This window comes from Pan troglodytes, chromosome 1 (genome assembly GCF_028858775.2).
Source record: "Pan troglodytes isolate AG18354 chromosome 1, NHGRI_mPanTro3-v2.0_pri, whole genome shotgun sequence".
Taxonomy (NCBI): domain Eukaryota; kingdom Metazoa; phylum Chordata; class Mammalia; order Primates; family Hominidae; genus Pan; species Pan troglodytes.
In genome coordinates, this window is record NC_072398.2 from 225293390 (window position 1) to 225306976 (window position 13587).

Consider the following 13587-nt stretch of genomic DNA (forward strand, 5'->3'; position numbering starts at 1 on the left):
AAAAAAAAAAAAAAAAGAAAGAGAAAAGAAAAAGAAAACAAAGTGCAAGGCATGAGTTAAAGCGGCTGGGTTTTGTCAGTTGCTCGGCGTGAGTAGTTTGTTGGATGTGCGTTTTTAACTTATAAATTTGTACTGCCTTTGGTTTCCATTATTTTGCCCGTTGAAGATTAGGGTTTTGGAGGAGAGAAACGAGAGAGCCAGCCTCAGAAATAGATACATTCCTCAAGCCTGTGGAGCATCTAAGTTAGCTTTCTATTTATCACCACCACTTTCCAAGTAACCATAACACAAAATCTCGTGGGCCCAAGAGAGGACAGCCACAGAGCATTCCTGAGTCACTATTTATCTTGTTTGAGTGGTGATAAAAACCAGGTCATTCTCAATCATAGAAACACAGACCTGGGCGTAGTGAAACATATGTTATGTTCCATTTATATAATTCCTAGAGGCTGTGTTTTCCAAAGCAGAGGAGGGATGGCAAAGAACTTCTCTACCCAAGTAAGCAATATGGCCCAATTAATGTCTACAAACCTAAGGAGGCCGGGCGCGGTGGCTCACGCCTGTAATCCCAGCACTTTGGGAGGCCGAGGCGGGTGGATTACTAGGTCAGGAGATCAAGACCATCCTGGCTAACATGGTGAAACCCCATCTCTACTAAAAATACAAAAAAAAAAAATTAGCCGGGCATGGTGGTGGGCGCCTGTAGTCCCAGCTACTCGGTAGGCTGAGGCAGGAGAATGGCATGAACCCAGGAGGTGGAGCTTGCAGTGAGCCGAGATCGTGCCACTGCACTCCAGCCTGGGCGACAGAGCAAGACTCCAGCTCAAAAAAAAAAAAGGAAAAGAAAAAGAAAAAAAAACCTAAGGGAAAAAGGAACGTCTCCATATTGTCGTTTTTACCCCCAGTCTCTCTGTATGAAATTCTTGGCCGGGTGCGGTGGCTCACGCCTGTAATCCCAGCACTTTGGGAGGCCGAGGCAGGTGGATCACGAGGTCAGGAGTTCGAGACCAGCCTGGCCAACATGGTGAAACCCCGTCTCTACTAAAAATACAAAAATTAGCTGGGCGTGATGGCGCACACCTGTAGTCCCAGCTGCTTGGGAGGCTGAGGCAGGAGAATCGCTTGAACCCGGGAGGCGGAGGTTGCAGTGAGCCAAGATCGTGGCACTGCACTCCAGCCTGGGCGACCGAGTGAGACTCTGTCTCAAACAAAAAAAAAAAAAAAGAAAGAAATTCTTAAAGACTGTCAAATGTCAGCATGCAGTTTGGCCCTAACGACAGCTCTTTTCTCTGCAAAGGAGAAAAAGGCAAAGCCCATAACGTTGCTGGAAGAGCTGATGGACCATGGAAGCTGTTGTGGAGAAGCTTCACACAACTAAAGAAATAGCCCTTAATTTACAACCTGGGCTGACAGTTTGTTTCAGGCTGACTCAACCCACCCGAACAATCTGTCTCAGCACACCGAAGTGTCTCATGCCAAAAGATCCTAAGAGGGCTGGGCAACTTGGAAGGGATGAGACACAGGCCCAGATGGTGCACATCTGGCCAAAAACTAGAAAGAGAAAGAAATCAGCCTCTCAAATCCACAGACAGGTGTTCGGGGCTTCCCAGGAGACCTGCTTATGAAGGGCAACGGGGATGGCTATGGACTGGTGGTTAGTGAAGGAACAACAAAGGTTTCTGAGACTTGCGCAGGTCAGCGGGAACCAAACAGGTGGCAAGAGTGGGCTGCTGTCCACCTTCCCTTGACAATGGCGTCATTTCGAAGACCTTTAAATTATTTAGATTATTGTAACCAAGACATCTTTAATAATGCACCAAACAGCAGGCACCAGGTTGAAATCAATTAGACTCCACCGATAAATTATAAGGGAGAAATTTACAGGAGAATGGCTCTGGGGTAGGGACTGCAGGTACACATGCCTGCCAGAGACAATTATATCAGGAACCAAATAGTTATTGCTTTGTCATTTAAGCAGCAGGAAAGATGGCCAGGTGCTCCTAAATTAGAGCAATAACAAATAACTAAAATGAGGAGGCCTGTTCTGGGCGGGAAGGCTTCTGGGTGGCCAAGAGAAAAGACAATGGAGGTAGGAATAAATCTCATTTGGGGGATTTCTGGGATCCGGATGCACCCTGCACTGGGTGCACCTCACGCTTCTTCCAGGAGTTTGGGGCCAGTGGGGTAACAGGTGGTATCACAGGGGTTTGTCTCCCAGAGGATGACAATCTCCTGGAGGTGACTTCAAAGTTTCCCTTTCTAGGCAGGACGCGGTGGCTCATGCCTGTAATCCCAGCACTTTGGGAGGCCGAGGATCTCCTGAGTTCAGGAGCCTCAGACCAGCCTGGCCAACATGGTGAAACCCTGTCTCTACCAAAAATACAAAAAAATTAACCGGGCGTGGTGGCGCGCGCCTGGAGTCCCAGCTACTCGGGAGGCTGAGGCAGGAGAATCGCTTGAACCCGGGAGGTGGAGGTTTCAGTAAGCCGGGATTGCGCCACTGCACACCAGGCTGGGCGACAGAGTATAACTCCGTCTCAAAAAAAAAAAAAAAAAAAAAAGCAAAGTTTCCCTTTCTAGTACAAGAAAAGCCCTAGGGAGTCCTGGCTGGATCTCAGGCCCCCGAGGACGCTGCCACGCGTCCATTGGGAGCACGAAGAGAGACCCGCGTGGTCACCCCGCTAGGGCTGCCTAGGCGCCGCGTCCCGCCCTAGGCCGCGCGGGGGCGCAAAGCGCAGGCGCACTCCTGCCGGGCGCGGACGGCTCCGGGCCGCCAGGGGCCGCTGTGGCGCAGCCGGGCTGGCCCGCGCTGTCCCTGACGCGGATCACTGGCCCCTCTTGAGCACGGCCTTGCCGGTTTGGCGGGGTGAAAGGTTGCGAAGATGGCGACGGCCTTGAGCGAGGAGGAGCTGGACAATGAAGACTATTACTCGTTGCTGAACGTGCGCAGGGAGGTGAGGCCAGCGGCTGGACGCTCTAGGGGCTGAGGCCGAGCCCGGTCGTTCGGGAGGGCCGGGCTGGCGGCGGCCGCCCCGCCCCCGCCACGGGAGGCTCGGGTCCGGCGGGGAGGCCGCGTGACCCCGGCGACGTGCACGCCAGCCACCCGATGGAGCCGTCCCCACCGCCCAGACCCTTCCGCCGGGGGTGCCGGGGCCGGCCTCCGCCCCAGCTCCTGGAGGCCAGTGCGCCGCGTGCACTGTGTCCGGGCAGGGCCAGAGGCCCCCGCACGCACAAGAGGAAACGGGGGGCCCGAGGAGGCCACCGTAGTGGGGTTCGCAGTCCTCCGAGACCCCGTCTCGCGCTCAGCCCACATACTCGTCCTGGCTGAGGGGCTGTGTCATCGCCCGCCGCCAGCAGGATGGCGAACTGAGTCTCACCCACCAAGGTCAAAGCCACTAGGAAACGTCCTTAGGGCTTTTTCCGGTCCCCGAGTCTTTCGTGGGGACGCTCTGCCTCTGAAGTGGGTCCAGCCTCAGAGGCACGCGTCTCGTGCCCTCTTTCATTCCCCTGGACCCGCTATCCAGAAATTGCAGGCAGAGCCTCCGGGACACAGACCCTCGGCTCGGAGGCTGCAGATTAGGAAGAAGCCCCAGGCCAGAAAAGTGGTGCCCTAACAACAGCTTCAACATTCACACCAAGCACTTGTACCCTGTCTCCTCAACGAATAAAAGATAACATGAGAGAGTCTCACATAGTCTGGCAGTAGTAGGGCCCCACTACACTCCTTTGTTCATGACTAGTCTGGAGTTGAGATAGGTGTGAAGGGCGAGAAGGCTTCCAGGGTCAGGTCATGAGGTGGATCAGTTTCTTTAAGCCGATGGGTCCAGACTTTTCAGCCCTGCCAGAGAATTCCTAATTCCATCTCTCAGGTTTTCCAGTGGTAATGAAAGCTAGCCAAGTTTGGCTATGCTAACCAAAGCGGGTTCAGTGTGTGTTGTCAGTAAATATTAGTCTATGTGGTGTTAATAATACGAACTTATCTTGTGTGGGACCACTATGCTGAATGAACTTTGTACTGTTATCTCATTTAATTCTGAGGATAGCTCTTAAGGTAAGTATTATGATAGCCCTTGATTTACACTTGAGGAAACCAAGGCATAGATTAGTGTGTCTAAAGTCACACTACTAGAAAGTGCAAGAGCCTGAACTCAACCCAGGCAGTCTGACTCTGGAGCCCAGCTTGTGAGCTCCATGCTAGTCTGTCACCTTACCTTACCAGTCCTTGGACTACAAAGCTGCTAGTTCTGGTACTGTATCCTTGAGTGTCACGCGCGTCCGTGTGAAGAGACCACCAAAACAGGCTTTGTGTGAGCAATAAACCTTTTTAATCACCTGGGTGCGTATGGGCTGAGTCCGAAAAGAGAGTCAGCAAAGGGTGGTGGGATTATCATTAGTTCTTATAGGTTTGGGATAGGCGGTGGAGTTAGGAGCAATTTTTTGTGGGCAGGGGGTGGATCTTACAAAGTACATTCTCAAGAGTGGGGAGAATATTACAAAGTACCTTCTTAAGGGTGGAATATCACAAAGTACATTATCACAGGGGCGGGGAGCGTGTATTGTCATAAGGCCAATTGACCAGTTAGGGTGGGGCAGGAGCAAATCACCATGGTGGAATATTTTCCGTTAAGGCAGGACCTGGCTATTTTCACTTCTTTTGTGGATCTTCAGTTGCTTCAGGCCATCTGGATGTATATGTGCAGGTCATAGGGGATATGATGGCTTAGCTTGGGCTCAGAGGCTTGATACTGAGCACCTCATGAAAGAATCCCTCGAATGTATGGGCCACTGTACTGTGAGAATGTCCAGTGAAATATCTTTGGGAATTGCAGATTTTGTTAGGCTGCCATAGGGCACCTGGGGGTTCTTGTTCTCATTAATCAACACTTTGGGCTAATCACTCCTTTTTTTTCCTTTTTTTTTTAAATTATACTTTAAGTTCCGGGATACATGTGCAGAACGTGCAGGTTTGTTACATAGGTAAACATGTGCCATGGTGGTTTGCTGCACCCATCAACCCATCATCTAGGTTTTAATGGGCTAATCACTTATTTAGCCTTCAGTCTCTTTCCCTTTAAATGAAGATGTCTGGCTAGTTGTACTTTTTTTCCAGTTTTTAGAAGTCAAGCAATAAATGAAGCCAGCCTTTCTGAAATCATTCGTACTTAGTCTGGGTTGTCAGTAATTGAGCAGCCATTTATCAGGTGTACTGAACCGTAGGCAGCTGCTGCAGATGATCAAGCAGGTCTAGAATAATAGTTTTAGCCAGAGTCCTAGGTGAACATTTTGTCAAAGGTATACCTTGAAACTGCTGAAACTGTAGAGCCTGTCATTGTTTTTGGACTTACGGATGGGAGCCAAAGAAATTTTGTTTGTTTGTTTAGAGACAGGGTCTCGCTCTGTTGCCCAGGCTGAAGTGCAGAGGTGGATCATGGTGCACTGCAACCTTGACTTCCCCGGGCTCAGGTGCTCCCACCTCAGACTCGCTGGTAGCTAGGACCACAGGCGCATGCCACCATACCCAGCTAATTTTTGTATCTTTTGTAGAGACAGGGCCTCTCTGTGTTGCCCAGGTTGGTCTCCTGAGCTCAAGCGATCCTCCCACCTCTGCCTCCCAAAGTGCCAGGATTACAGGCATGAACCACCATGCCTGGCCAGGCCTGTCGCTGTTATTAGACTTAAGGATGAAGTATATATAAAAACATAGATATAAATATTTATATATATAATTAAACTTCACCCAGGCTGGAGTGCAGTGGCGCAGTCGTGGCTCATAGCAGCCTCGACCTTCCCCGGCTCAGGTGATCCTCCCACCTCAGCCACCAGAGTAGCTGGTATTGCAGGCACACACCACCACAGCCAGCTGATTTTTGTAGTTTTTGTAGAGACAGGGTCTCACTGTGTTGCCCAGGCTGGTCTCAAACTCCTGAGCTCAAGCAGTCCGCCCATCTTAGCCTCCTAAAGTGCTGGGATTACAGGCATGAGCCACGGCACCCAGCCAAAAAATATTTCTTAAAATTTTTTTTTTTTACTTCTCCCAATGAGTGAAGGCACTTTCCATATTTATGGCTATATGACTATAGGTTAAATCCATATGAAACATGCCCCCTTGCAGAAGTCACTTTCTGTTGTCTTCGTCAGCAAACTCGGTGTTAAATGTCATACTCAGGTGTGGTGTGCTGGTTTTCCATCCCGGGATTCCATTAGAAGCTCTGAAGGTGATGTCTGAACTTGATATTTACTGGAATTTTTTGTGTGAAATCAAACGTGAAGTTGAAATAACGTGATTTAGTTGGAAAAAAGTCAGAGTAATCTTAAATCTTAATGTGTGGTTGGAAGAATATCTTAATACCTGTTTGTGTGTTTGCTGTCAGTTCTAGAGTAGTTGCCATTTAAGTATAGCTGTGAGAGGCAAGGCCCTCTTCCCACTTATACTTCAAAGTACCTTCAAAAGAGTGTCCTCAAAACTCTCAATGTTCAGTAGAGTTCAGAGACTTTTCTTTAGAAATCTCAAATGGAAACAATTCTAGACAAAACCAGGGAATCCTGCTTTAAAATTATAAGCATAGGCTGGGCGCATGGCTCACGCCTGTAATCCTAGCACTTTGGGAGGCCGAGACAGGCGGATCACGAGGTCAGGAGATGGAGACCATCCTGGCTAACACGGTGAAACCCCGTCTGTACTAAAAATACAAAAAATTAGCCGGGCGTGGTGGCGGGCGCCTGTAGTCCCAGCTACTCGGGAGGCTGAGGCAGGAGAATGGTGTGAACCCAGGAGGCGGAGCTTGCAGTGAGCCGAGATTGCGCCACTGCACTCCAGCCTGGGTGACAGAGCGAGACTCCATCTCAAAAAAAAAAATTATAAGCATAATAGAGGTATATAATTGGATTAATATAGAAATGTCAACAATCAGCTGAAGAATCTCCCTCTCCAGGATTTAAACTTTAAAATATCCCCTTAAATTTGTATTCTAGAGCAGGGGTCCCCAACCCCCTGGCCATGGACCAGTACTGGTCTGTGGCTTGTTAGGAATTGGGCCGCACAGCAGGAGGTGAGTGGCGGGCAAGCAAGCGGTTAGCATCGGGCAAGCAAGCATCACCGCCTGAGCTCTGCCTGTCAGATTGGTGGTGGCATTAGGTTCTCATAGGAGCATGAACCCTATTGGGAACTGCACATGCAAGGGATCTAGGTTAGGTGCTCTTTATGAGAATTTGACTAATGCCTGATGATCCCAGGTGGAACAGTTTCATTCCACTCCCACTAGTCTGTGGAAAAATTATCTTCCGTGAAACCAGTCCCTGGTGCTAAAAGTTTGGAGACCCCATTGTTGCCGCTGTTGGAGAGAGTGAAGCAGGCAGCTGGACAGGACCCCCCGTTCTCCTATGACAAGACCTATGATCTTTAATGATTCTCCTTCTAGATTTCCTGTTTACAGAGCAGGGCCATCATCTGTCGTGCCTGCCTCACACTGAGAGGAGGGAGTACTTTATCACTCACTGGGCACACCAAAGCCAGACTGGTTTTCTGGTTTCGTGTTAGATGCATCATCTGGTGCCTAAAATCTCACTCCTCTGAGATTTCCAGGATGATTTTCCAAAATTTATTTGGAGAAAGGATTCCTTAACTATAAATCAGAGTTAAATTTACCTGATCCATTAATTAGGAACTTTAATTGACACATTTCAAACCTAATTTATTCCCAAGACAAATGGCTACAGTTCTAACTTTATCAATGTCTTTGAAAGAATTTCATTTTTGCAGTGTTTGTAACCTGTTTGAAGACCTCTGGTCCCAATTGTTTTCACCTTAAGGAGCCACCCTCCTTTTCAAGTTTTAAACACTTTTGGAAAAACACAGTTAAGTAAAAAATGAAGTTGTTAATAAATAAAGTTTTTTTCTTGCAGTCCATATATGGAGGTCAGTGTTCTGAGATCTTCATCCTTCCAGAACAGCCATGAAACTAGAAGTACAAAAGTATCACCTACCAGGAAAAAGTTTACCCCAAGTCCCTGCATTTTCATTCCTTCTCTGGTACAAGGTAGATCATTATTTTCACAATTCTGTGTTGTTGGGGTTTCTTTAGCTGCAGGTTACAGCCACAAAGTAAGGCCCACCAGTTGAGTTTGAGCTGCAGATTGAAAGAAAGGGCTAGAAGAGTAGAGGAAGGTCCCCTGGTCACTCTCAAGATTGTCCTGGGGTCAAAGTCACCCACAAAGAAGGAGGCAGCAGACCCTCCAATCAGGACCACTGACTCAGCCATCTGCAGAAATTGACATGTAAAGGGCTCAACTGTGCCAATTTGAGCCACTCAAATACCTAAAGCAGTGAGGCGGTGTGTGTTTACACATTCATTGCTTTCTTATCAAACCTCATGAGGGGCAGTTAATTTTGTCTTAATAAAAGAAATAAAGATGGCTCTGAAAAGGTCAGTTCCTTCATTTTCCATCTACTACATTATGTTAAAGTTTGATATTTATAATGACTCCAGTTAAATGTGTGCCCCAGGCACATAGAATTAAGCCTCGGTTGTCCAAAAACAACTTATCCAGATGTCCACATTCCATAGGGTGTTCTGTAAGCCAAGAGGCTGAGAAGCAAGAATTTCAGCCCATGCTGCCTGCCTCTTGTGTGACCTTCAACGAGTCATTTAACCTCAGCCTCTACTTACCTGCAGAATAGAGGCACCAGTACTTCTTAGTTAACAATAGGATAGAGGGAGGCCACCATGTAGGGCTTTGCAGCTGGAATCCAGTATTCAAATCCCATTTTACTCTTCTGGAAGTTCTATGCTTCAGGGCTAGTAATTTAACCTTTCTGCTTCTCAATTTCTTTTTTTTTTTTTTTGAGATGGAGTCTCACACTGTCACCCTGGCTGGAGTGCAATGGCGCAATCTCAGCTCACTGCAACCTCCAACTCCTGGGTTCACGCAATTCTCCTGCCTTAGCCTCCCAAGTAGCTGGGATTACAGGCACACACCAGTACACCCGGCTAATTTTTTGTTGTTGTTGTTTTTTTTTTTTTAGTAGAGATAGGGTTTCACTATGTTGGCCAGACTGGTCTCAAACTCCTGACGTCATGATCCATCCTCCTCGGCCTCCCAAAGTGCTGGGATTACAGGCATGAGCCACTGCACCTGGCCATCAGTTTCTTTAATGTTAGAATGTAGGTAACAGGTAATAATGGCTTAAGCACTTACTGTAGGCCAGGATGACCTGTGTGGTATGTGCGTTGCTAGGTGCTGAGAATGTATATAAATTGCCTGTCATAAGTAGGTATTTAGTTAATATATATTGTTATTTCTTGGATTTTGATAAGTTTGAAGTTTTGCTTATTTTAAAAAAAGACATAAGGATTGGGGGGTGGCTCACACCTGTAATTCCAGCACCTTAGGAGGCTAAGGCAGGAGGATAGCTTAAGGCCAGGAGTTTGAGACCAGCCTGGGTGGCATAACGTAGCAAGACTCCATCTTTAATTTTAAAAAAGTTTGTTTTTTTTTTTTGGTTTTTTTTGTTTTTTTGTTTTGTTTTTGAGAGAGTCTCACTCTGTCACCCAGGCTGGAGCGCAGTGGCGCAATCTCGGCTCATTGCAAGCTCTGCCATCTGGGTTCACGCCATTCTCCTGCCTCAGCCTCCCGAGTAGCCGGGACTACAGGCACCTGCCACCACGCCCAGCTGATTTTTTTTTTTTTTTTTGATTCGGAGTCTCGCTTTGTTGCCCAGGCTGGAGTGCAGTGGTGCGATCTCCGCTTATTGCAAGCTCCGCCTCCCGGGTTCACACCATTCTCCTGCCTCAGCCTCCTGAGTAGCTGGGGCTACAGGCACCCACCACCATGCCTGGATAATTTTTTTTTTTTTTTTGTATTTTTAGTAGAGACGGGGTTTCACCGTGTTAGCCAGGATGGTCTCGATCTCCTGACCTTGTGATCCGCCCGCCTCAGCCTCCCAAAGTGCTGGGATTATAGGTGTGAGCCACCGCGCCCAGCCAAAAAAATTTTTTTTTGATTAGCCAGGCATGGTGGCATGAGCTGTAACCTGTAGTCCAGCCTAAGGTGGAGGTGCAACCGAAAAGCAGGTCAGTTGTTTACCGCATGCAGAGTCCAGTTAACAAAAGTGAGGCGCATACAAAGCCAGTGAATTTACTCTGAAGTCAGCTTGGGGAAGGGGCACGATGTCCTGCTGTACCGCTTCACTTTTAGAGCAGAAAGCAGGCACTTTTATAAGGTATAGGAGGAAATGAGCAAGGGCAGGGGTCCCCCTGCTATCTGGGTACTTTATCTAACTGGCAATTGAGTTGGCACCTTCCTGGGCAGAAAGAAGTAAAAGTGGCCATGGGGACATGATTTGGTCTGCAAATCCACTGTCAAGAGATCAGTCTTGGAGCACGTAGTTAGCTGAACTTGCCCCATAGAAGATGTCTGGTGAGGGGGAGGGGAAAGGTTATATTTGCATTTCTAAAGGGCTAAGTAGGAAGCAGGGTACCGGGGAAAGGGGGAGAGGAGAAAATAATTAAACTATCTCTTAGAAAAATGGGGCTGGGCATGGTAGCTCATGCCTGTGAATCCCAGCACTTTGGGAGGCTGAGGCCAGCGGATCACTTGAGGTCAGGAGTTCAAGACCCACCTGGCCAGCATGGTGAAACCCCATCTCTACTAAAAATACAAAACTTAGCCAGACTTGATGGCAGGCACCTGTAATCCCAGCTACTCATAAGGCTGAAGCAGGAGAATCTCTGCTGGGAGGTGGAGGTTGCCGTGAGCAGAGATCGCACCACTGTGCTCCAGCCTGGGCAACAGAGTGAGACTCTGTCTCCAAAAAAAAAAAAAAAAAATGAGGGTACTTGGTTACAGGAGGATTGCTTGAACTTAGAAGTTTGGGGCTGCAGTGAGCTACAGTCACACCACCACACTCTAGGCTGGGCAACAGAGCGAGACTTTGTCTATAAAAAGCGAGACTCCGTCTATAAAAATAATAATAATAAATAAAAGGCTGGGCGTGGTGGCTCATGCCTGTAATCCCAGCACTTTGGGAGGCCGAGGCGGGCGAATCACGAGGTCAGGAGTTCGAGATCAGCCTGGCCAACATGGTGAAACCCTGTCTCTACTAAAAATACAAAAACTAGCCGGGTGTGGTGGTGGGCGCCTGTAATCCCAGCTACTCGGGAGGCTGAGGCAAGAGAATTGGTTGAACCTGGGAGATGGAGTTTGCAGTGAAGCAAGATCGCACCACCACTGCACTCCAGCCTGAGCGACAGAGCAAGAATCCATCTAAACGATAATATAATAATAAATAAATTTAAAAATGTGAAAGACATACATGTACATAAATAAATTTAAAAATGTGAAAGACATACTTGGTATGCTTCATCCTGGCTAAGGATGAACTTTGCTATCCACTTGTAATATTACTAAAAATCATAGTGCTAGAATGTATGCTAAGCATTAGTTTATGAAATTCCTGAGGTTGGGTGTGGTGGCTCACGCCTTATAGTCCCAACACTTTGGGAGGCGGAGGCGGGCAGATCACCTGAGGTCAGGAGTTTGAGACCAGCCTTATTAACATGGCGAAAGCCTGTCTGTACTAAAAATACGAAAAAAAAAAAAATAGCCGGGTGTGGTGATGGTCGCCTGTAATCCCAGCTACTTGGGAGGCTGAGACAGGAGAATTGCTCAAACCCAGGAGGCGGAGGTTGCAGTGAGCCGAGATTGTGCCGCTGTACTCCAGCCTGGGCAACAGAGCAAGACTCTGTCAAAGAAAAAAAAAAAAAAAAAGAGGCTGGGCGCAGTGGCTCATGCCTGTAATCCCAGCACTTTGGGAGGCTGAGGCGGGCAGATCACCTGAGGTTGGGAGTTTGAGACCAGCCTGACCAACATGGAGAAACCCCATCTCTACTAAAAATACAAAAATTAGCCAGGCGTGGTGGCAAATGCCTGTAATCTCAGCTACATGGGAGGCTGAGGCAGGAGATTCACTTGAACCCGGGAGGCAGAGGCTGCAGTGAGCCAAGATCGTGCCATTGCACTCCATCTTGGGCAACAAGAGCAAAACTCCATCTCAAAAAAAAAAAAAAAAAATTCCTGAAGCATTTTTTACTTTCTGTTCAAAACACTGAGTTTGTTCTTTTTAAAAGACAGTGATCTCTGAACTTGTGCTTCCTGGAAAGTTGACATGGGGATAGGGAGCTTTCCTGGAAGTTGGGGCTAAGTATGGGAGTAGGGTGCAGGCTCAAGGATAACCTTTTTTGGGTGTTTGGGGTAAAGATAGGATAGTTGTGAGCCAAGCAGAGAGGAGGCAGAGCTGGGGGCAGGGGTGGGCTCAAGAGGGTGCCCGGGAAGTGGAGTTTAGAGAAGCTGCCTGTGTGCAGGGAGGGGGCTGTTGAGGATGCCCCACCACTTCCAATGTCATCTCATAATGTGATTGGCAAACCTGAGGTTACATTTCACAATGTGTTTCTTTAATGATCTATAAGCCAGTTATTTTCTGCTTTGGGCATTTCAAACAATTGCTTCTTGAAATGTTAATGCTCTAATTTTGCATTATCTACCAAAACACCTCTTTTATTTTCTTTCTTAAAGAGAATTCAATGGAAAACTTTTGTATTTGCTGTGAATTTAGTAATAAAACAATGGAAAATAGGGGACATGAGAGCAACATGTTTTGCTTGGCTGTAGAATTTTAGTGTCTGCTTTTTATTAACCTTTCATTTTAATTTTACTTACACCTTTGTTTAAGAAAGGATGTAAGACAACAGATGAAAAAATAAAATAGCATATATTTTTTAAAGGAGACACACATTTCTTAAAAAGAAGACAATTGAGAACATTGCTGCATTATTACCACTGTTACAGCATATGCCTGGTACAGATCTCAGTCCCTGGAAGGAGCTTGCAGCTTGGAGTGGAACCTCCTTCAAGATGAAAATCTGACAGCTGGATTCCTGTTTGGCTCATGGACTGTTGGAACCACTTCTGCATGTTTTGAGTGTGCAGCCTACCCTCCCTAGTTGACAGGAGCCAGAAAATTCTTCAGCAGTAAAATGCCAAGCCAATAGAGATCAACCACAAGAAGTCTGCATGAGTAGGCAGGGTATAACAGATGAACACGAATGACAGAAGGTATAAGGTCAGGCTTTTAGGGAGAAATAAGCCGATTTCTTACTGTGAAGATAGGATCTGAGCCATCAATTTTGGTGCAACTCTGGAGCTTGTTTCTAGAGACTGGGGCCTTTTGATTTTCTGTTAGTCTCAAGGGCAACAAATAAATATATGAACATGACCAGGAAGAGTAATGAAAACCAAGTTGTACCATGGTAGCAGAAGATTTCCTGAGCCCTTGCAATGACCTCTGATTGGGAGTCAGGATTTTTGCTCCTTGGGCCCATTTGTTCTTGAATTCTGTGATTGTAGCCAAGATGTGTGCTGCAAGACCTGATTCCTTCTCTGCCCCGTAAACCTTATAGGTGATGTGCTTCCTGCCTTTTTTTTTTTTTTTTTCTCCAGTATTTGGGATTCTGTTATTACTAATTGTGTAATCTTTTTTTCAAATTTATATTGCCATCTTGGAGGTATTGTGTTTTGTGAGTTTTGTAAGTT

The 13587-nt window shown here is 47.1% G+C and overlaps 1 protein-coding gene across 2 annotated transcripts in view; it reads left to right on the forward strand.

Annotated features, from left to right (window-relative positions):
* Positions 1–2729: 2729 nt before the first annotated feature.
* DNAJC11 (DnaJ heat shock protein family (Hsp40) member C11) overlaps positions 2730–13587 on the forward strand; it is a 67676-nt gene continuing 56818 nt past the window's right edge. The window contains exon 1 of one of the 2 annotated variants that reach the window (XM_016953272.3): positions 2730–2954. In XM_016953272.3, the coding sequence (XP_016808761.1) occupies positions 2883–2954 (72 nt within the window). In that variant the 5' untranslated portion in view covers positions 2730–2882. The remainder of the gene's footprint in view (positions 2955–13587) is intronic. The other variant, XM_054662285.2, reaches the window with a different exon arrangement.